This window comes from Panthera onca, chromosome B3 (assembly GCF_046562875.1).
Source record: "Panthera onca isolate mPanOnc1 chromosome B3, mPanOnc1 haplotype 2, whole genome shotgun sequence".
Taxonomy (NCBI): domain Eukaryota; kingdom Metazoa; phylum Chordata; class Mammalia; order Carnivora; family Felidae; genus Panthera; species Panthera onca.
In genome coordinates, this window is record NC_138344.1 from 33,313,360 (window position 1) to 33,337,110 (window position 23,751).

At 37.2% G+C, this 23,751-nt stretch overlaps 1 protein-coding gene across 2 annotated transcripts in view; it reads right to left on the reverse strand.

The window, feature by feature from the left end:
* The window catches only part of ARIH1 (ariadne RBR E3 ubiquitin protein ligase 1), a 118,540-nt gene that overhangs the window by 86,953 nt on the left and 7,836 nt on the right, over window positions 1-23,751 (reverse strand). The window contains exon 1 of one of the 2 annotated variants that reach the window (XM_081795847.1): window positions 3,180-3,377. The exons of the other annotated variant lie outside the window; for it this stretch is intronic. Within the exon in view, the coding sequence (XP_081651973.1) occupies window positions 3,180-3,362 (183 nt within the window). The 5' untranslated portion in view covers window positions 3,363-3,377. Of the gene's footprint in view, window positions 1-3,179; window positions 3,378-23,751 lie in introns of those variants that run through there. 2 annotated transcript variants of the gene reach the window in all.

Below are 23,751 nucleotides of genomic sequence, written 5' to 3' on the forward strand. Positions count from 1 at the left end.
CAAGACGTATTACAAAGCTGTAATGATCAACACAGTATGGTACCGGCACAAAAACAGACACTCAATAGAACCCAGAAATAGACCCACAAACAGGTAGCCAATTAATCTCTGACAAAGCAGGAAAGAATATCCAGTGGAATAAAGACAGTCTCTTCAGCAAACGGTGCTGGGAAAACTGGAGAGCAACATGCAGAAAAATGAACCTGGACCACTTTCTTACACCATACACAAAAACTCAAAATGGATGAGAGACCTAAATGTAAGAAAGGATGGGGCACCTGGGTGGTAAAGTCGGCTGGGCATTCGACTTTGGCTCAGGTCATGATCTCATGGTTCATGAGTTGGAGCCCCACATCAGGCTCTGTGCTGATAGCTCAGAGCCTGGAGCCTGCTTGGGATTCTATGTCTCCTTCTCTTTCTCTGCCCTTCCTTGCTTGTGCTCTCTTTCTCTCTCTCTCTCTCAAAAATAAATAAACATTTAAAAAATTAAAAAAACAAAAACAAAGTAAGAAAGGAAGCCATCAAAATCCTAGAGGAGAAAGCAGGCAAAAACCTCTTTGACCTTGGCCTCAGCAGCTTCTTACTCAACATATCTCCAGAGGCAAGGGAAACAGGAGCAAAAATAAACTATTGGGACCTCCTCAAAATAAAAAGCTTCTGCACAGTGAAGGAAATGATCAGCAAAACTAAAAGGCAACCGACAGAATGGGAGAAGATATTTGCAAATGACATATCAGACAAGGGTTAGTATCCAAAATCTATAAAGAACTTATCAAACTCACCCAAAAAACAAATAATCCAGTGAAGAAATGGGCAAAAGACATGAATAGACACTTCTCAAAAGAAGACATCCAGATGGCCAACCGACACATGAAAAAATGCTCAACATCACTCATAAGGGAAATACAGATCAAAACCACGATGAGATACCACCTCACACCTGTCAGAATGGCTAACATTAACCACTCAGGCAACAACAGATGTTGGTGAGGATGCGGAGAAAGTGGATCTCTTTTGCGCTGCTGGTGGGAATGCAACTGGTACAACCACTCTGGAAAACAATATGGAGGTTTCTCAAAAAATTGAAAATAGAACTACCCTACGACCCAGCAATTGCACTAGCAGATATTTATCCAAGGGATGCTGTTTTGAAGGGGCACATGCAACCCAACATTTATAGCAATGCTATCGACAATAGCCAAGGTATGGAAAGAGCCCAAATGCCCATTGACTGATGAATGGATAAAGAAGATGTGGCATATATATACAATAGAGTATTACTCATCAATCAAACAGAATAAAATCTTGCCATTTGCAACTATGTGGATGGAACTAGAGGATATTATGCTAAGCAAAATTAGAGAAAGACAAATATTATATGACTTCACTCATACAAGGAATTTAAGATACTAAACAGACGAACCTAAGGGAAGAGAAGCAAAAATAATATAAAAACAGGGAGGGGGACAAAAACGTAAGAGACTCTTAAATATAGAGAACAAACAGAGGGTTGGTGGAGGGGTTGTGGGAGGGGGGATGGGCTAAATTGGTAAGGGCATTAAGGAATCTACTCCTGAAATCACTGTTGCACTATATGCTAACTTGGATGTAAATTTAAAAATTAATTAATTAAAGAAATAAATAAAAGGGGAAAAAAACTAAAAACTAGAAGTTACTTTTGAAATGTCAACAGTGGCAGAGCCAGAATTAGAATGAACCTAGTTTGCTTTATATTAGTTTGCTTTATATTAATCCAGATTTGACAGTTTTAAAGAAATTATAGGCTCATGACAAATATTCATTTTAATATTGCCATACAAGGTAAGCAATGATTTATGCTCTCTTTAGACTGTGAAATACATAAAATACATTTGGAAGAAAGGACTAAGTATGGAATAAGAGAGTAAAAAAGTTAACTAAAAAGGATTCCAAGACCAAAAAAAGAGCCATCTTAAATACCAAAACATCTTGTTTCAACACAATTGATTCAAAAAACCTCTACTATGGTATACCATGAAACTTTGAAATACATTTCCACATTTAAGAGAATGCAGACTAGTTCTCCTCAATATAATATATAGTTTATTAAGTATTAACTACTAACCTCAGCCTTTTGGGCCAGAATTTAGGCAGCAGATACTTAAGATCTTAGGTTTTATAGTCATTTTGAAAATCCAGCAATCTTCATTGAAAACCAGATACAAACCTGTATCTGCCTTTTCATTTGGGAAGCCTTAAAAAGCACTGTATTAACCTATTTAGAAAAACAGAGCCCCTTCCTTTTAGAAGTATATCAACAAAGAAAATGATGCACATATCTGTATCATGCAGCTAACCCTACAATCTTACTTTGTCAGCCAATACTAGAGTAATATAAAGAAGCAACCTAATTACCTTTGATGTAAGCTTTCCATTTCTCTTTCTTCAAACATTTGCATTATATTGCCTGAGTTCTTAAAATTTGCCTGTGATTTTGTCTTGGAATTCAGTATAAAAAAACTGTTGCTCTCTCATTCTAATATAGCATTTAAAAAAAGAAAGCCAGGTACTGGTATTGTAATTGCTATCATTTTGCAAGCAAATGGATACAAATATCTAAGCAAATGGTACAAACATTTAAATAGAAATGTTTAAACTTCCTTCCAGAAGTTAAGCCTGGAAGATTCAAATTATTTCCATCAAAATATTCCAGAATCAGATATATATTAATGTATATTTTATACATATACACACATGGCCAGATCAATCTAGCTTTCCTCCTTTTCCTCCCAGTTTTACAAATGGGTCCTCTGTCATCATAGTTTCTGAAAATTAACCAACCAGGTCCATGAATCAAGCAAACAGCATGAATACCCTCCATTTAATCATTTCTTCTATTATTTAGCATTAAAAAAAAAACAACAAAAAAAAAAAGACAATGGCACACATCAATTTACTATTGCCTAAGTGCCAAGTAAGCTTCTGGTTTAAAAAACACAAAACTGTACCCTTTATAAATGGATATATCAAGTCTGTCATGTCAGAACAGGCTTGTCCTCAAGAGGCTTGTCCTCAAGATTTACAGGATAAATGGTAGGCCCTTAAAATAATGAGGTACTGGACTTGCTGCCAAGTGTGCTTGCACATATGTGTATTTAATGGTCCTTTAATGACTTGTCTTTGGAATGATTCTGTCCTACCTTTGCTGCTGCAGCCCGCCTGTCCTTTGCATCACTGAATTCATACTTCTGGAAGTACCAATATGCACTGTAACAGACAGATGGACAGATCAATGGGCCACAGCGGCAAAGGCCAGATAGACAGACTTGATAAAAATTAAAATCAAGGTATATAAAGGGAAGGGGGAAACCAGAAGAAAACATATCTATCTATATTCTATAAGCAAAATGCCTGAACTTCAGGTCTACAGTCCTCCCAAACACATACCCAAATAAACTAAATTTTGATTTCTTTTCTTTCAAGTAGAAATAGTACCACTGCAGTAATCAGTATTTTTAATACCATTAACAGTTACAGATATGGCAAGCACTTCTGTAACCATGCCACACAATTCCTTCACAGGCTGCTCTTTAATACACAAATTATCACATCCAAAGACATTTTATACCAAAATTAATATGGCAATTATTACATGTAGAAAATTTCTCTAATACCAAAGTCTACTAGAATCACAAAATAAAACTATATTTCAGCATTTTACCATTCTACTTTTCCCTGTCTTCCTAGGTAAAAATGGTTGCTAACACCACATCTAGATAACTTTGGGTGCTTAAAAGAATATATGATAGTGTCATTTAGGCCAATTACCAAGATTTGGTAAAACATTTATATACAAAACTACCATCAGTATCTTTAAAATCTATGTAGAGTCCTCCGGTTACTTCAAGTCCATACAAACAAGTATTCACACTTCAAGAAGTTTCTAAAAGTTATTTTTTAAAACACACCTTAAATTCCCAAAATGCTAGCTTGCTTAAGTAACCTTCATTAAAAGCTTAGATCCAGAGGTGCCTGGGTGGCTGTTAGTTAGGCGTCCAACTTGATTTTGGCTCAGGTCATGATCTCACAGTTTCTTCATAAGTTCGAGCCCCACGATGGGCTCTCTGCTGACAATGCGGAGCCTGCTTGGGATTCTCCCTCTCTTTGTACCCCTCCCCTGCTCGTGCTCTCTCTGTCTCTCTCAAAATAAATCAATATACTTGAAAATAAAATAAAACAAAATAAAATAAAATAAAAGTTTAGAGATCCATGTAAAAAGCCACTTTAATTTAATCAGACATTTTATTTTGCATACATCTAAAATAACATGGATCCATTCTCCATGTTTAACAAAGACTGAAGAAAAACACTTCCCATTTTCAATGGGTCTAACCATTTATACAATTCTTACTGTAACCTCTCAAAAAAATAAGCAGGTAATTAAACATGATAATCAAATGTAATGCATGATCCTATACTGGAAGAAGAGAAGTTATAAGATGACATACTGGACAACTGCAGAAATGTCAAAGTGGTGTGTATATTATTAATATTTTCTAGGGTAACATTATTCAGATATAATTCACACACCACTTTGAAAATTTACTTTCAAAGTGTATAATTCAGTAGTTTTGATTATATTCAGAGTTGTGACACACAGTTCTATCAGCCATTAATTTTAGAACATTTCATCACCCCAAAAAGAAACGTCATACATGGTAGCAGCCACTCCCCATACCTCCTTCCCTTCCCCAACAGAGCCTCTGACAACCACTCATCTTTTTGTCTCTGTGGATTTACCTATTTGGGATATTTTATAAAAATGGCATCATAAAGTATGAGGCCTGTTGTGACGTTAATTTTTTCATTTTGGGGCTCATGGGTGGCTCAGTCGATTAAGTGTCCAATTTTGGCTCAGGTCATGATCTCGCAGTCTGTGAGTTCAAGCCACGCACTGAGCTGACAGGATGGAGCCTGGAGTCTGCTTCAGATTCTGTGTCTCCCTCTCTCTGCGCCTCCCCCTCCCCGGCTCAAAAATAAACATTAAAAAAAAGGGTTTTAAAATTTTTTTTCCATTTACTTTGCTTATCTAGGAAAGTCAACAAGCTGAGAGCTTACCATGGACATCAAATAAGTCTGTTTTATTGAGGGAATGGAGACGAACAATTAATCTGGAAGTTAGTTAAATGAAGGCTGCTTAAAGCTTCAACTACACTATTTTTCAACTACTCATTTTACAGATAAGGAAAGAGCATCTATTAAAATAAATGACACCAAGTTATACAACTGATAAAAAGCAAAGCTGGACCTGAACTTAGTTCTTTCTATATATGATGCCAAAGACTTAACCACTAGCTCTTTTGTCCTGTTATAAAATTTACCAATTCCTACTGATTCCACACCCTAATTCCTTGAATGTCTATTTCAACCTTGCTAACCACATCATATATTTCTTGCTCAAACTATTTTTAATTTTTTAAAATGTTTTACTATTATTTATTTTGAGAGATAGAGTATAGAGAGATAGAGCAGGAGGGGGGCAGAGAGAGAGGGAGACACAGAATCTGAAGCAGGCTCCAGGCTCTGAGCTGTCAGCACAGATCCCGACGTGGGGCTCGAACTCACAAACCGCGAGATCATGACCTGAGCTGAAGTCAACCTGAAGTGGTCGCTCAACCAACTGAGCGACCCAGGCACCCCTCTTGCACAAATTATTGAAATAGACTTCTCACTGTTCTCCTTGCTTCCTAATCTCATCCTGTTCTTATTTATTTCCTATACTGCCAAAGTGGTCTTTCTACACACTAATCCCACATTAATTTGTTTTGCCAGGTCCTAGGGGATAAATGCATCTCATTTAGAACTATGCTAAAGCCCTTCATAAATTGCCTACCTGTCTAGCCCAGCTCCTACCACACTACTTCCCATACCATACCATACCATTAACAGCTTCTGCCTTTGCACATTCTATTCCTTCTATTCCTCTGGCTGGAATGCCTTCTCCAATCCCATCCACCTAGTGAGCTACTACTATTCATTTTGCAAAATCTAGCTTTAGATCATTTTCCACCAGGATTTGTCAGTCCTTACCAGAAAAAAGCATTAAACAAACATTCCTTCTCTGACCTTGTATGTCAGTGATATGCTGCACATATCACTGTATTGTAACTTATTTATACATGCCTCTTTAAAAAGTTGCCCAGGGGCACCTGGGTGGCTCAGTCAGTTAAGCTTCCGACTTCGGCTCAGGTCATGATCTCGTGGTCCGTGAATTAAAGTCCCCATGAATCCAAGCCCCGCATCGGGCTTTGTGCTGACAGCTCAGAGCCTGGAGGCTGCTTTGGATTCTGTGTCCCTGCCTCCCTCTGCCACTCCCCCCAGTCATGCTCTGTCTCTCAGAAGTAAATAAATGTTAAAAAAAAAAAAATTTTTTTTAATAAAATAAAATAAAAAGTTGCCCAGTATTTGTATTCCCCCAGCACAGCTTAGCAGCTCAAGAAATATCAGTTGGTAAAAAATCAAGTACTCAATTTATATAATGTTCTAAATTAACTGAAGCATTATTTTGAAGAACCCATTAACCTCAGAGAATATGCAATGGGAAAAAGACAGCCTCTTCAACAAATGGTGTTGGGAGAGCTGGAAGGCTACATTCAAAATACTGACCACTGGCTTACATCATACACAACAAAGATAAATTTATAATGGATTAAGGACCTAAATGTGAGATCTGGAACCATAAAAATCCTACAAGAGAACACAGGCAGTAATTTCTCTAATCTGGGATGTAGCAACTTTATTCTAGATATGTCTCCTAAAGCAAGAGAAGCAAAAGCAAAAATAAACTATTGGGACTACACCAAAATATAAAGTTTCTGTACAGCAAAAGAAGGAAACAAAACTAAAAGACAACCTACTGAATGGGAGAAAATATCTGCAAAGGACGTATCCTATAAAGGGTTAACATCCAAAATATATAAAGAACTTATATAACTCAACACTCAGAAACCAAATAATCCAATTAAAAATAGGTGGAAGACATGAACAGACATTTCTCTAAAAGAATCTAGATGGCCAACAGACACAGGAAAAGATGTTCAACCCAATTCACTATCAGGGAAATGCAAATCAAAATACAATGAGATATCACCTCACACTTGTCAAAATGGCTAAAATCAAAACCACAACAACTGGTGTTGGAGAGGATGTGGAGAAACAGGAACCCTCGTGCACTACTGGTAGGAGTGCAAACTGGTGCAGCCACTCTGGAGAACAGTACGGAGGTTCCTAAAAAGTTAAAAATAGAATGACCTTATGGTCCAGTAATCACACTACTGGATATATATCCCCAAAATACAAAAATACTCAAAGAGATACATGCAATCTCTATGTTTACTGCAGCATTATTTACAACAGCCAGATTACGGAAGCAGTCCAAGTGTCCTCTGATAGATGAACGGATAAAGATGTGGTATATAATACACAATGGAATATTATTCAGCCATAAAAAAAGAATGAAATCTTGCCATATGCAACATGGATGGAGCTAGAGAGTATAAAGCTAAGTGAAATAAGCCAGAGAAAGACATAACATATGGTTTCACTCATGCGTAATTTAAGAAACAAAACAAAAAAGGAAAAGCAAAGGAAAAAAATTTTAAAAAGGAGAGCGAGATAAACCAAAAAATAAACCCTTAACTACAGAGAACAGACTGATGATACCAGAGGCGAAGTGGAGACATGGGCAAAATAGGTGATGGAGATTAAGAGTACACTTGTCATGATGAGCACTGAGTAATATATAGAATTGTTGAATCACTATATTGTACACCTGAAACTAACATAACACTGTACGTTAACTATACTGAAATTAAAATAAAAAACTTAATAAAAAAAATCTTAAAGTACATGTGTGAGGCCGTTAGCAGGCAAGAAACACGTAGGCATTCCTGAAAAATTTGTTCTCAGCACCCAGAATTCCTTCCTACCCACTCCAATCCCATAATTTAGAAAAACAACTGCCCCTACTCCCAAATATCCTAGGGTTCTGAAGGCATTTTAATTGAGCAATGAACTTAAAAGACACAGTGTCAAAAATGCGAAGGTCCAATCCCAGACTGGATGAACTTTTTCCTTAGCTTATGGCTGTGTCCACATCCTTATCATACCCGAACTGTGGTTCTTCAACTTTTATCACAATACAGTAATTTGGAACAACAGTTTCATCTACATGGCTGATATCACACTATAGAAATGAGTAGTTCTGACCAAAAGCCTTGCTTCTGGCGGTGCTAATCCTTTCTTAAAGCAATTGTAGGCTGCCCTCCCCCAATCAACATGGGGTAGCTAGAGCACAGAAAGCCTCCCTAAGAAGTAAGGCAGACCTAGAGAGATTCCTTTTTTATCTCTCTTCAAAGATTTGTTAGTATTCACTGCAATTGTTCCGCTCTGACACACAAACAAGTGAGCAAGAAATAAAAAAAGGTGTCAAATCTTTGACATTCTGGTTTAATAGAAATTAAACTGATGAGATTCACTCATTAAACAAATAACTATACAATCACAATCAAAAGTACTCTACAATTGTAGGAATTTAAACATTTATACATATGCTTCGTTTTCATACATTACATTTTCCTCAAAAGTATAGTTGAATTAGAATGCAAAGAACTGGAACACAAGAAGCCCTGGCTAGTTGGGTGGCTGCAGAACACGAACACGAACACACACACACACACACACACACCTTAAAAGAAAAAGAAAAAGGGGCGCCTGGGTGGCTCAGTTGGTTAAGCGGCCGACTTTGGCTCAGGTCATGATCTCGCGGTCCGTGAGTTCGAGCCCCGCTTCGGGCTCTGTGCTGACAGCTCGGAGCCTGGAGCCTGTTTCAGATTCTGTGTCTCCCTCTCTCTGACCCTCCCCCGTTCATGCTCTGTCTCTCTCTGTCTCAAAAATAAATAAACGTTAAAAAAAAAATTTTTTTTTTTAAAAGAAAAAGAAAAAAAAAGAATGTGGACTTGTTCCAATACCTGGAGACAGAGAAAGTGAATATTCAGGAGGAAAGCATTGTATCCTCCTAGTTCATTTTATTACCAAAAAAGATGGGCAGGAGATGAGCTTTTACCCTGTTTCAGTTTTCACAGGCTTTTGCAGATCTAAATATTCCAAAGTGCTTACTACAAGAGATGCCATAGAATACACAGTGCATTTTTATGTTCTTAAATTAATAAAACAACTTTGTAGACAGGAAAAAAAAAAAAACATTTAGGGTCTCAAAAGGAGGATAAAAATCAAGTTAGGAGAAGGGTAGAGGTTCTACTTTTAAGAGAAAAGTAAGAATGAAGATATTAATTAAAGTGATCGCTTCTGAGGGAGGGAATCAGGTAGTGAATACATTAAGGTAGGAGAGTTTTTACTTTTTGAATTTTGAGCCAAGAAAATACATGCATAGTCAAACAATTTTTTTTTAATCCTAAAAAATGCCTTATCAACAGTCTTAGAATACTGAGGTTTAAATCTTTTTTATTTTTATTTTTTTAAGGTTTATTTATTTTTGAGAGAGAGATAGAGTATGAGCGGGGAGGTGCAGAAAGAGAGGGAGACACAGAATCTGAAGCAGGCTCCAGGTTCTGAGCTGCCAGCACAGAACCCAACGTGGGGCTCAAACCCCTGAGCTGTGAGATCATGACCTGAGCCAAAACTGGATGCTTAACCGACTGAGCCACCCGGGTGCCCCTAAATTTTTTTTAAATCAAAGGTTATAAGAGGAGAGTTCAATTATATTGACCTCAGCATGCAACTTATTTCTATATTATGTGTTGGTTACACAGAATGAAGAAAATCTGGATTCACAGTAAGTTTGCATTGCAGTTTCAGGATACTCTTCATTTTAACAGACCCAGAAGCTTAAAAAAGGTAGTTGAAAACATTTTATTCAGAGCTAACTAGTTAACACTGTCTAGCAACTGCCTTTATTTTTATAAATGCAGAGTCCAAGGAAATATATAGAACATAAAACTATTAGTAACATCGTAACATGAAGATAAATTACCTATTGTTACTGCAAAACCTTCCAATGCCTGCAATGACGATGTAAATAAACAGATCTGCCTTTGCCTTCTCTGGCATTTAACTGAACAGGGTGCACATGTGCTGCTGTAGTGTTCCACCTTATGTAACTTTGCTTGAGCAGACACCCACAAATCTGAATCCAAAATACCAGTGAATAATTTTCCTAATCAACAATCCATAAGAAGTAAAGCAAAAGCCTTATATCTGGATTCTACATCCCTCCCCAAAAATGTTAGCCTGGATATAGTTTAATGCATTGGTAGTCTCCGATGTTAAATCAGTCTTTAATAAAACGGCCATCAGGAAGAAGAGTTAGAAGCAGGTAGGTTCAAGCAAAAAAAAAAAAAAAAAAAAAAAAAAAAAAAAAAAAAAAAGCTACAGACAGATATTAATATATGGAAAAAGTCAAGAGACACGTGGGTGACACGTGGCTGACACGGTTGGGTGTCCAACTCTTGATTTCAGGTCAGGTCATGATCTCGCGGTTCATGGGATGGAGCCTGGTGTTGGGCTCTGCACTGACATATGGAGCCTGCTTCAGATTCTCTTTCCCCCTCTTGTTTCAGGCCATCCCCTGCTAGCGCACATGCACACTGTCGCTCTCAAAATAAATGAACTTAAAAAAAAAAAAAAAAAAAAAAAAAATATATATATATATATATATATATATATATGGAAAAAGCTGAAAACACAGCTGTTCAAATATGAAATGCACTCACTTCTAGAAGTGGTTGTGAGGGTTTAAGTCACTGTAAGAATAGTCTCAGGGACTATTTAACAAGGAGCTAGTACTTAATAAGTGGTTGGCCAAAACAACCTTTAAGATCCCTTTTTATCTTTGTTAATCTGACTCTGTGTGAATCAAAAACAGTGATTAGGTAAGTTTACTGCCACCCTTAATTCTTTAGCTGTTGTTTATTTGTCCTAATTTCATTCCTAAGGATGAGCAGATCTTTGTGAATTTTAAAGTCCTATTTTCACCCTTTTATCTTCATAGTAGGATGGAACGCAACAGTATAAATCAATCTCCAGGCACTGCCATATATTCCAAGGACCCAGCTCGAACTATGTTAATGCAATAGGAGTTGAGATGACTACAAAAAAGATAAAATATTTAGCTCCAATGGAATTGAATTACTACATTTAAAAAGCTAAGCTGGTGAATAAAATTATATACATACCTTTCTTCCCACATTAAATAACAATCTGAGGCCTACTTAAGTTTTCATTTCATAAGAACTGAAGTGATGAACAGTAAGTTGAAAGATAAAGACATTTCCTTACATAGCAGTTTAAATGCGGTCAGTAATAAGCTCCTCTGAGAACTTCACAAAAGAACTCTTATTATTGATCAAAATGAGTCGAGTCAGCTATTTTCCCGTTAAACATATCAAGCACTTGTTATCCTGTGAATCTGTAACAACTTCACAATATTATTCTTCCAAAATTTCTTGGTGCTTCTATCACAAGGAGAATGTTGTTAGGCTTTGCAGACCACTGGTCTCAGTTTGTAACTTCATACATAAATCATGAGTACAATTTTGCACAGTATAAATGCATTCTATAACGTAGGTCAAGTAGTGGAATTATTATTCAATGTTAAAACTTCGTGTTTCTAAATGCTTACACTGGGCTACAAGATAGTAAATATTGTAATAGCGATTCTGACTTGATATTTCCTTGAGGATGGTGCATTTGTAGGTTGTAAAGTTTAAAGGGGGAATGTAGTATACTTCTGACTCTGTCTGACTCTTGTTTATTATTTATTTGGATTCATAGGCCATAGCAATGAAGTCTTAAGCCAGAACCCACTGACTCAGTCTGTACAAGTCAGTCTCCTGGGGCATAGAGCTAGATGGAGAAAAGTATAGTGGATCTAGAAAGACAAACAGAAAATATCCAGCACACAAGACAGTAACACTCACATGTTTTACATTTATACATGTTTTACATTTAATCATACAAAATTCTTAAATAGTAAGTTCCAACCCCAACTATGAAGACCTTGGCAAGTTATTAAATTCCTCTAAAGTCTCAATTTCCTTACCCATAAAATAGTAAAAATACCATCTACTTCAGAGAACAGTTGTGATGACTAACATTCTCTAAACCAGTAAAGAACAAAAATTGGAAAGCATATTAGAGAATGAGAAAAGAGCTAATTCGGTGACGTCAAGAGGAATGTGAACTGACAAACAAAAAAAACAGGTATAGTACCAAGACTAGTTTTTATCAATAATAAAACCAGTAAGAAAACTCATTCATATTTAATTTTGACTTTTCAATCAATGTTTATTTATCAGCTATGTTCCAGGATCTGTGCTGGCCAATGGCAATGTCAAAATTAATACACTGATCCTACCCTCAAGGATTGCAGATCTATTTAATACAAGGACAAATCAGAGGTAAGACCTTTTTAAAAAACAGTATGTAGAAAATTTTGAGACCCACTCACAGGTAAGGATTCATAGAAGAAAGGACATTTAAAGTGGGTCTTAAATGGGGCGCCTGGGTGGCTCAGTTCGTTTAGCATCCGATTTCAGCTCAGGTCATGATCTCACGGTTCATGAGTTCGAGCTCCACCATCAGGCTCTGTGCTGACAGCTCAGAGTCTGGAGCCTGCTTCGGATCTGTGATCTCCCTCTCTCTCTGCCCTTCCCCCATTCATGCTCTCTCTTTCTCTCTCTCGCTCTCTCTCTCTCTCAAAAATAAATAAACATTTAAAAATAAATAAATAAGTAATAAAGTGGGTCTTAATGTATGAAAGAGTTTATCAGGGGAAAGCAATAGAAGCAAAGAAAAAAGCCTTACCAAGGCAAAGAGACAAACTTCACAGGAAATATCATTACTTTGCTATGCCAAGATGAGTGTGAAGAAATGGCAGATAAGGTACATGGGGACTGAATTATGAAAAGCATGATCTACCATGCCAAAGAATCTCGTATCATCATAATATGTGTCCTCTTGTAACCTAGTCATTGCGACCTGTCGGCTAAGAAGGGCTAAGCATTATTTCCTATCCCATTTCCACCCCGTTGCTTATCACAAATAATAAAGATTTAGTATACTTTCTCAGGCTATAAACTTAGGACAAGTATGAACATTTTTGACACTGTCATAAACTGAAAAGAATGAACACCCTATAAAAAAAGGAAACATGCAGGATTCCTGGAGGAATCTGTAGGGACCATAAAATTATCACAAGGCCACACTTTCCATCAATATCACCCTTTTCATGTTCTTTTGATTTTTTTAATTTTGCCAATGAGAGAGGCTTCTAATAACTTCTAATAGCTATAACAAGACTCTACGTGTCCACAGAGAAGTCAATATTTTGCTTCTTTCCTAAAAACCAACAAATCTCTTTGGAAGGCAGGGCTTTCCTTCACCAAGCAGCAAAGATGGGGCAACACACAACAGAAATGAAACACAGCAGGGTTCACCGGTATAAAAACAATACTTCGGAAGACAAACTGGTAAATTGTGGCATTTCTGGGTAATGGCAATACACTAAGATCCTCAACTTTGAAAACAAGGCCAGGGCAAATCCAGAAACAGAAAATAATTAGGATCAGGCTACAGATGGATAAAAGTGAACATGAAGTGTCCTGAGTTATTATCTTTACAATCAAGTACGTATTTACCTGTCTGCTCTTCCTAGATTAGGAACCCTGGAAAGGAATGTTCTCCACTCATCTTTATATACCTACTGCCAAGCACACGTACTGAGGGAGGTATATAGATGTAAAAGGTAAGTACAGATTTGGCAGAACATGGTGATAGGAAGCTGTATAGTAGTTTCAGGAATAGTAAAATCTAAGAACAAGTTCAAGATAGTGGCATTGGAGCAGATGGAAAGGAGGCTTTGGTCTTTTAGCTTCCTATCTTGAAAGAATTCACACTAATGATGTTTTGCCACTTGTACCTGCATTTCGTAACTGGAAAAGAACTTTGGAAATCATCAAATCCAAATCTTTTCTTTTACAGGGGCAGATTCAGACTAGGGCCTGATTTAGTCTAAGGTCACACAGTAGTATATACAGGATGAGACTCTAGTCCTAGGTTATAAAGTAGAAGAGTTTTATGAAATGTGAATTAAACAGACAAAATTATTGTTATGTACTTAAGAGTTTTATAAATACTTGTTGTCTCACATATGGAAGAAGATTTTAAATACTGATTTTGGTAAATCTACCGTATTATACAAAAGAAGGCTGGCTGCTCTATACCCAGTTTGGAGGGCTTTCAAGTCTACTTTTAATTACTCATTAAATGTAACTTTTTTTTTTTTTTAATTCTCATGATCCTGGAACTAAAATCTAGCCTTATAGCCATATCCCTATATCTTACCTTTCCTGTCTTCCACATGGTATCTGTGGTAACTAGCCTCCAAAATGGCCTCAAATGATCTTTATGTCCTGCTATTTGTTCAGACCCCTCCCACACTGGGTTCTAAGGCTAGATCATAGAAGACTTACAGTATCTGTCTTGCTACTTTGATTACTTGTTCTGAAAGAGTGATCATAAGTAGCCCTATAGAGAGGCCCGTGTATAAAGAACTGAGACCTCCTACCAATAGTCAGTGAATAAGCCATCTTGAAAGCACTTCTTCAGCACAAACCAAGCCTGAAGCCTCAGCTGACAAGATGATTACAACCTCATTAGAGACCCTGAGCCAGACCATCCAGTTAAGCAACTCAAAACTATCAGATAATAAATGTTTGGGGTAATTTGTTATATAGCAATTGATAACTAATATAAGTGACTCATCTAAAATCAATTAGCTATAATGAAAAATCATTAAAATTTTTTTAATGTTTATTTTTAAGAGAGAGAGAGAGACAGAGAGAGACAAAATGGGGGAGGGGCAGAGAGTGCAAGAGAGAGACACAGAATCTGAAGCAGGCTCCAGGCTCTGAGCTATCAGCACAGAGCCCATCGACTCCGGGCTCAAACTCAGGAACCGTGAGATCATAACCTGAGCCGAAGTCAGATGCTTAACTGACTGAGCCACCCAGGTGCCCCTGAAAAATCATTTTAGTATTGTAAAGTTTTACTACACAAAACAAAGAAAAGAGACTACAAGAATTTGGCTCAAAATATCCAACTAAAATCTGAAAAAAGTTTAGTAGAGCAGAAAGTTAAGACCCAGTTTCAACGGTCTCTACCAGTCTGACAGAAACCCATTTCTCAGCTTAACTTCGAACTACTCATCTGTATAATGGAAATAATACCATTTCCCTGGGATTTGTAACAAATTAATACAGGTGAAAACACCTAATATATTCTACAAATATCAGCTGTTACCACTTTTGTCTGTGAGTCTCCTCTTACATAAAAACTAGTAAGTTAGATCTTTTTTCCATCCCATTCTGTTACTTTCCCAAATCTCAGATTCCTTACTCTAATCTTCAAACTGTCATACTTTCTGGCTGGAATCCAAATTCAAAGTGCATTCTGCAGTCCACAAAGTGGCTGCTTGCTCCCATGGAATGCATGCTTCAAAAATCCTCAAGACAGGGGCACCTGGGTGGCTCAGTCAGTTAAGCGTCTGACTTCAGCTCAGGCCATGATGTACCCATGAGTTCAAGCCCCACGTCAGGCTCTGTGCTGACAGCTCAGAGCCTGGAGCCTACTTTGATTCTGTGTCTTCCTCTTTGTCAATCTCCTGCTCGTGACCGGTTTGTCTCTCAAAAATAAATAAACGTTAAAAAAAAATTTTTTTTTAAAGAATATTCATTGAGTTTTAAAATACTTATTGTTCCCCTTCTAGGGAGGAGAGAGTAGCTAAGAGGTAAACCAGTATTGCCATCTGAACTGGAAAACCCAGATAATGTCCAGAAATCATTCATCTGAAAGCAGTAGAGAGCTAATGAGACAACTAGAGGAACTAGGGATGATCTAACAAATGCAGTGGCTTTTACCTGGGAGCGCATATCAATTCTGAAAGCAAGTAGACCAATAATCTACCACAAAGGGCTACTAATGGGAGGCCGAATAGTGCTTCACCCTGCCAAGATGTTCATATCCTAATACCTGGCAACCTATGAATGTTAAATTACATGGCGAGGGGAAATTAATTAATGTTGCAGATGGAACTAAAATTGATAATCAGCTGACCTAAAAATAAAGAGATTATCCTAGATTATTCAGGTCAACCCAAAATAACCAAAGAGTCACATTCAAACTGAAAGAAGTGTAGGGAGCCTGAGCATGCAACTCTCGTTCTCAGATCCTAAGTTCAAGCCCCATGTTGGGTGTACAGCTTAGTTAAAATAAATAAAAATAAAATAAAAATAAAGTGAAAGAAGGAGGCAAAGCAGAAGTGTCAGAGAGATTTGAAGATGCTATGCTGCTGGCTTTGTAGATCAAGTAAGGGGCCACAAGCTAAGGAATGCAGGTAGCCTCCAGAAGTGACAAAGTGGGTGAGAAAGCCCAGTGAGATTCACTTTGCACTTCTGACTCTCAGAACTACAGAATAATGAATTTATGCTTTAAGGCATTAAGTTTGTGGTAAATTATAGCAAAAAAAAGGAAACTAACACTGAGACTTGAGGGGGGGTGTCTCAAGAAATGGAGGAATGGTTGGTCTTTCCTTAAGGCATCTGCTCAATCCTTGGACTAAAAATGGGGCCAAGACTAAAAATCTAATGTTAAAGTCTCTGAAAACCAAAGTGGTGCTTCCAGCAGTCTAGGGAGTCGATGATTAAAGTCTGAGATCCCTAGGAGAGGGACTGCTGAGAATACAGCAGGTTCTTAGTTGAAGGGCCAGAGGCAGATTAGAGAGAGACTGAAACTGAACAGGGCTAAAACTCAGCCTGACTGGATTAAGGAGACCATTCACTCTACCCACTGAACAGAAGAAAGAATGAAAATCCTCTGTGGAGAAATCTATCATCATCCAGAATCCCTAAAATACTTTATACACAACATACAGCATGAAATCAAAAGTATGTCAAATGACATGAACACATGATCAAAAACTAAGAGAAAAAAATATATATGAAGAAACTAACAGTTACTGGAGTTAGCTGACAAAACTTGTAAGAATAAATGATTAATATGCTAGAGAAAACAGATGAAAAGAAGTCACCATAAAATTAGCATCTACAGAAAAGAATCAAATGGAAACTCTAGAATGAAAAAATACATCAGAGGGGTACCTGGATGGATCAGTCAGTTGAGTATCCATCCGGCTCTTGATTTCAGCTCAGGTCATGATACCAGGGTCGTGGGATCATGCCACACATCTGGCTCCATGCTGAGCGTGGAGCCTGCTTAAGATACATTCTCATTCCCTCCCTCTCTCTCTCTTGGTATTCACCTTCAAATGCCCTCTCTGCAAGGAGAGCTTTCACACCATTCTTACTTTCTTACGCTCTAATAAACCTTTACCTGCTGCTTAAAAAAATTATTTCTCTTTCTCTCCCCCCCCCTTTTCTGCTCATGCTCTCTAAAATAAAATAAATTAAAAAAATACAAACAAATTAAGAATTGGATCAAGAAGGCATGTGGGTGGCTTAGTTGGTAAAGTGTCATAATCTCATGATTCATGGGTTCGAGTCCCGCATTGAGCTCTCTACTGTCAGCTCAGAGCCTGCTTTGAATCCTCTGTCTCCCTCTCTCTCTGCCCCTCCCCGACTCACGTGCACCCGCACTCTCTCTCTCTCAAAAATAAATAAACATTAAAAAAAAAAAAATCAGATCAGGAAAAGACAGATTTAGAGACCCAGAAGATAAATCAATAGAAATTACCTAATCTGAAACAGAGAAAAGAGGATGTTAAGATACACAAAAGAGCACTAAACACATATGGCACATAACAAAAAGCTTTAAGCTAAGTGTAACTGAAGTTTCAGAAGGAAAGGGGATGAAGGCAGAGCTGAGAATTTCCAAAACTGATAAAAGACATCACCTCCACAGATCTGAAAGGATCTGAAAACCCAAAGTGAGATAATAACAAAGAAAACCACTAGACACAAAGTAAAAAGTCCCTCAAACACTCAGATTAAAGACTTCATTAAGCCTTCTCCCACCACAAACAATGGAAGCCAGAAAACAACAGATACTGAAAGAAAACAACTACAACCTAAAATTATATACATAACAAAATATTCTTTGAAACAGAATTGAAATAAAAGTACGTAAAAAAATATTTACTAAGTACCTAATATGTGCCAGGTACTGTTGTGGGCACGGGGACTGCAGCAATGAATAAAGCAAAGTCCTGCTCTCACATGGCTTTCATTCTAATGTAAAAAATCAGAATATAAACAAACTAACAATTGGGATGTGTCAAGTGGTATCTCTACTAGCTCTTCCTTGAAAAAATTAAGCCTCTCATCCCATTTCCAACATCTTTCCCCTACTAGTCATATCTTATGGTTCATATTTCCTAGATTTTATTTAACTATAGAGGCTAATATTTCTGTTAATACCACTCAGAGCATCTACCCTAGCTTATAAATAAAAGTTTCAGATCAGTAATAACTTGTAATTTATAAACTACTGCTAATTAATAATAAATTCAAGTAGCGTGGTTAGTCATAGTTCTGTTTGAAGGCCAACATGACTTTTTCTTAACAACTCAGAAATATTTCATAATATCAGAGCAACAATTCTCAATCTGTTTGGTCTCAGAACTCCCTCTCACCTTAAAAATTATTGAGGATGCCAAAGAGTTTTGTTTATGTGGGTTATAACTATCAATATTTACCACTAGCTACTAAAACAAAATTTTAAAAATATTTACTAACTCATTAAGATAACAGAAATAGATCCCAGTATAGATTAACACAAAAAAACACTTTTATGAAAATAAATATATGCTCTGACACAAAAAAGCTGGGGTGAGAAGAGTGCACTATTTCACAAGTTTGAAAGTGTTCAATATCTGGCTAAATAGAAAATAGCTGGGTTCTCATATCTGCTACTGCATTGTCTCTTGGATATGCTGTTTTATTTGAAGAATAAAAAAGATGTGGCTTCATAAAGTAAGTATTTTGAAAAAAAAGAGGAGCACTTGGGGTTCCTGGCTGGCTCAGTTGGTACAGCACGTGACTCTTGATTTCGGGGTTATAAGTTCGAACCCCACATTGAGTGTACAGATTACTCAAAAAAATAAAATAAAAAGGAGCACTTTCATAGGCTTTCCAGTTAATTATGGATATTCTTTTTGATATTAAGCCAAAATTCAAAAAGTAGCTCTTTTTTTTTTTAAGTTTATTTATTTATTTTGAGAGAGTGTGAGGGGGCAGGCAGAGAGAGAGAGGCAGAGAGAGAATTCCAAGCAGGCGTCACACTCTCAGAGCAAAGCCCAATGCGGGCTCAATCCCATGAACCATGAGATCAGGACCTGAGCCAAAATCAAGAGCCAGACACTTAACCAACAGAGCCACCCAGGCACCCCAAAAACATGGTTGTTTCTTAAAGGCTGGTCACAAGGTAGAATCTGAAACCATGTCAAAGAACTTTTCATACTCTTATATTAAAATCTGGTGGTCTATCTTGTACTCTTAACGGACCACTTACCAAGGCATGGTTGTGAAGTATTGTAATTGGTCAACGGAAAATTGGTCATTTGGAAAATATTGATTCATTATGTTAATTACATGGATCTTCCAAATATTGATGTATTTTATTACACAGTATTCCATCAGAACTTTTTAAGTATTAGAAAGCTGTCAGTCTCACAGTGGCAAACATAAGTGTTCCAAAATTCTAATTTTCACTTACAAACTTAAAAAATGTTATCATTGGCAATATAATGTAAGCAGTCTTCCTTTAAATAACAGGTGTACTTCATTCATTTGGAGAAACATTTACCATATGTTTGCCATTTGTCTAAATAACTAGTCATTATTTCAAGAAAAAAATGGTGTTCCATCAAACACGTGACTTGTACAGCTCACAAAACTGCACAAAAGTGTATCTTCAAGACAACTTCTGTAACTTTAGTATGCTCAAGTGCTTCATGCATATCCAATTTTGCCACCTAAGCTATAAAAAAGATGTGTAAAGGATAAAATATAAAACTAATAACTTTTACTACTTCATCCAGAACAAATGAAAAATTTTTCTTTACTGTGTGTACAGGTGAAGATACAGTAACTACTAGTATTTTGGGGTGCCACTTATTTTATGTGCTAGCATTTCCAAGGTTTTACCTACCCACTGCTTTCTGCACCATCAGCACAGAAGTCAACACATTAAAAAAGGCAAAAGTCTTAGTATTATCATACAATGGTTTTGCTCTCATGGACCATACTTTGAGAACTACAGCATTAGTGGCTCAATTTTTTTAAATCACTGTCAGTTCATATAAAGTGGCAGGGAACAACATGCAAATAATAAACTTTTTTTTTTTAATGTTTATTTATTTTTGAGACAGAGACAGAGCATGAACGGGGGAGGGTCAGAGAGAGGGAGACACAGAATCTGAAACAGGCTCCAGGCTCTGAGCTGTCAGCATAGTGCCCGACGCGGGGCTTGAACTCACGGACCGCAAGATCATGACCTGAGCTGAAGTCGGCCACTTAACCGACTGAGCCACCCAGGCGCCCCGCAAATAATAAACTTTAAAAGTGTTGCTATATATTCAGAGGCCTTAAAAAGTTTGTCCTCTTGGAATTTAAACATTTTTTTCTTACTTCTTACACTCTATCACTGTGGCATTATCTACAAATCATAAAATAATTTATTAGTGCCAAAAGAAATCTTATCTGGCTCCCTTTGGTTTACAGGTAAGGAAACTGAGGAAGCAAGCGTTTACTAGGTAGGGACAAACAAAGCATTTACTGAGTTTCTACGATGGCAAAGACTGCTGGTGTGCCACACACTACGGATGAAGAAGATTCAGCTCTCACACTCAAAACCCTCATACCTAGCTAGTTGAAGAGACTTAAGTATTGGGATGGCTATATTACAACCTCACACAGGCTGTAGCAACATCCCCATGAAATGCTATGCAAACATAGACAAGGAAGCACTAGAAAGGTATCGAAGGAGGACATGGTAAGAGATCTGGTAATATCTGAGCAGGGTCTGAATAGAAGCACAACAAGCAGTTAAGAGAAGAAAGAGTATCAGAAGAGGGAGGAGAATGAGCAAATTTAAGAAAACATAAATATGTATTATATATTAAGAAATTATAACCTCAACAAAGAGCAGTAAGAAGAAAGAGAAATTATAAATAGTGCAGTTGGGGGTGGTAGAAGAATCAGGAACAATAGCAGCTGACACTGAGAGAAATCAGCTGACATCAAGATGGGGAAGCCGTGAATGCCATATTAAGGAATCTGGACTAGACTTATAATAGTAGGGGAGGGAAGGGGTGGACAGGGAAGTTTTTTTTAAGCAGGAAAATGACTACTATATTTGTATTTGGTAATATGACATAAACTAGAAGCCTGGAGACAGTGAGGCAAGAAGAGGCCCTAAATTAGGATTAGTTAGTATAACAATTAGGAATAACTTAAAACAAATTTCAGGGATGCCTGGGTGGCTCAGTCGGTTAAGCATCCAACTTTGGTTGAGGTCATGATCTTGCGGTTCGTGGGTTCAAGCCCCGCATTGGGCTCTGTGCTGCCGGCTCAGAGCCTGGAGCCTGTTTCAGAGTCTGCCTCTCCCTCTCTCTCTACTCCTCCCCTGCTTGCACTCTGTCTCTCTCTCTCAAAATAAATACACATTAAAAAAACAAAAACAACAACAAATTTCAGAGGTAACTTGATCAGGGCTAATTGGATATGTGAAACGCAGAAAAAAAAAAATTAAGGGTGACTCTCAAATTTCAAGAACGGTTCATTTGTAAATCAGTCAAAGAAAGAAGAGCCTTAAGGAGAGAATGAAGTAAATTTGGGTTTCAAATGGGTTTCAGAGAAATACCTGTTCAAAATGTCACAAATGTCAACTCAAGTGCCCATGTTACAGATTTTGACTTGTAAATACTTGCTAAGAATCAGAAAATACTTCTCAGTCTCTAGCTTATACTCAATCCCTAAAAAAATGTACAATTTTGATTAAGAGGAAGGATATATTACCAAGTAATTAGAGCCTGTTAATATTTGAATTAGAAGTATGACAGTTTCAAAGGAGATAGCAGAACAAGCCTGGGGAGAAGTGTCTGAAATTATAGCTATTCTTAGCTTTGTCTAAACAAATGTCTTAGTTATAAGGAAATGTTACCTAATACTTCATTATCTGCTGTACTTTTTGCCAAAATGTATTAAGTGTCAGGTCACTTGTGACACTTCCTTTAAATGGAACACAGCAAAAATGAAAAATGCTATTGAACAATGTTTACATTAAGAAAAAAAAAAATTTACATAAGTGCCTGGGTGACTCACTCGGTTAAGCCTCTGACTCTTGGTTTTGGCTCAAGTCATGATCTCACCATTTGTGGGTTCAAGCCCGGCATTAGGCTCCAAACTGACAGTGCAAAGCCTGCTTCAGATTCTCTCTCTCCTCTGCTCTCAGTCCCTCCCCCAATCGTGTTGTCTCTCTCTCAAAATAAATAAACTTACACACACACACACACACACTCACACACACTCACACACACACACACACACAATTCCTAGTACAGTATTTGGCATTTCTCATTCAAATCCTTACAACCTTTTGATCTTAATACTAGCATTCTCATTTTTAGAAATGAAGAAAGTAGAACTCTGAAAAGTTAATCTACAGAGCAGCTAACTCAGTAAGAATTTCTTAAACTGCCTTCTGAGATACAAACTACCCATCCGTTTAATGCAAATACCAATTGGGCACCTTATAAGCACCAAGATACATCAGAAATGAGACATTACTCAATATAAAGCTAGATGACCCCTTATCGCTGAGTAAATGAAAATTTAGGAATAAAGCAAAAATTTAGAATTTCACATATGATTGTAGAAACCTACTGACTCTATGATGTGCTATTTTTTTTTAGAATTGAAGACACAACAGTGGCCCACATTTTAACTCATTTGGGGAGTTTTGTTTTGCTGTTTTAAATATATTAAGTTTTTTAAAACATGGGGGGAAAAAAAGGCAAAAACTGTCACTACTATCTCTATAGGCCCCAAAGGATACAGCTATCCCAAATTAGGAGCCTCTGATTATAAATCATTCTCTCACAAGTGATCATCCCAAAAAAATCAGCCCAAATAAATTCTCATTCTTGTATTTATTCCATCATTTAATGGGAATAATTAAACTATTCAACAAAGCTATACAGTAACAGTATGATAACATACAAAGGATGACCTATATATTGTTAAGGTCTTAGCAAAATTATGGCCTGCGACACTACCTATTAGAAGAAAGAGTCTAGGGGTGTCTCGGTGGCTCAGTTAAGTGTCTGACTTCAGCTCAGGTCATGATCTCGTGGTTCATGGGTTCGTGCCCCACATCAGGCTCTGTGCTGACAGCTCAGAGCCTGGAGCCTGCTTTGGATTCTGTGTCTCCCTCTCTCTCTGCCCTCCCCCTACTAGCACTCTATCTCCCTCTCACTCAAAAATAAACATTAAAAAAAAATAGATAAATAAGAGTCTAAAGAAAATAGAAAAGCAGGCAATGTACATTATCAAAAATATAGGTTCATTGTTGTACTAGGAACAACGAAAGAGGGACAGATTAACTTCAGGAAGAAAAGTTGTTCCTTCAAGGAAGAAAAGCTTCCAAAACAATAATTACATTAAGAAAAAAAATTTATCC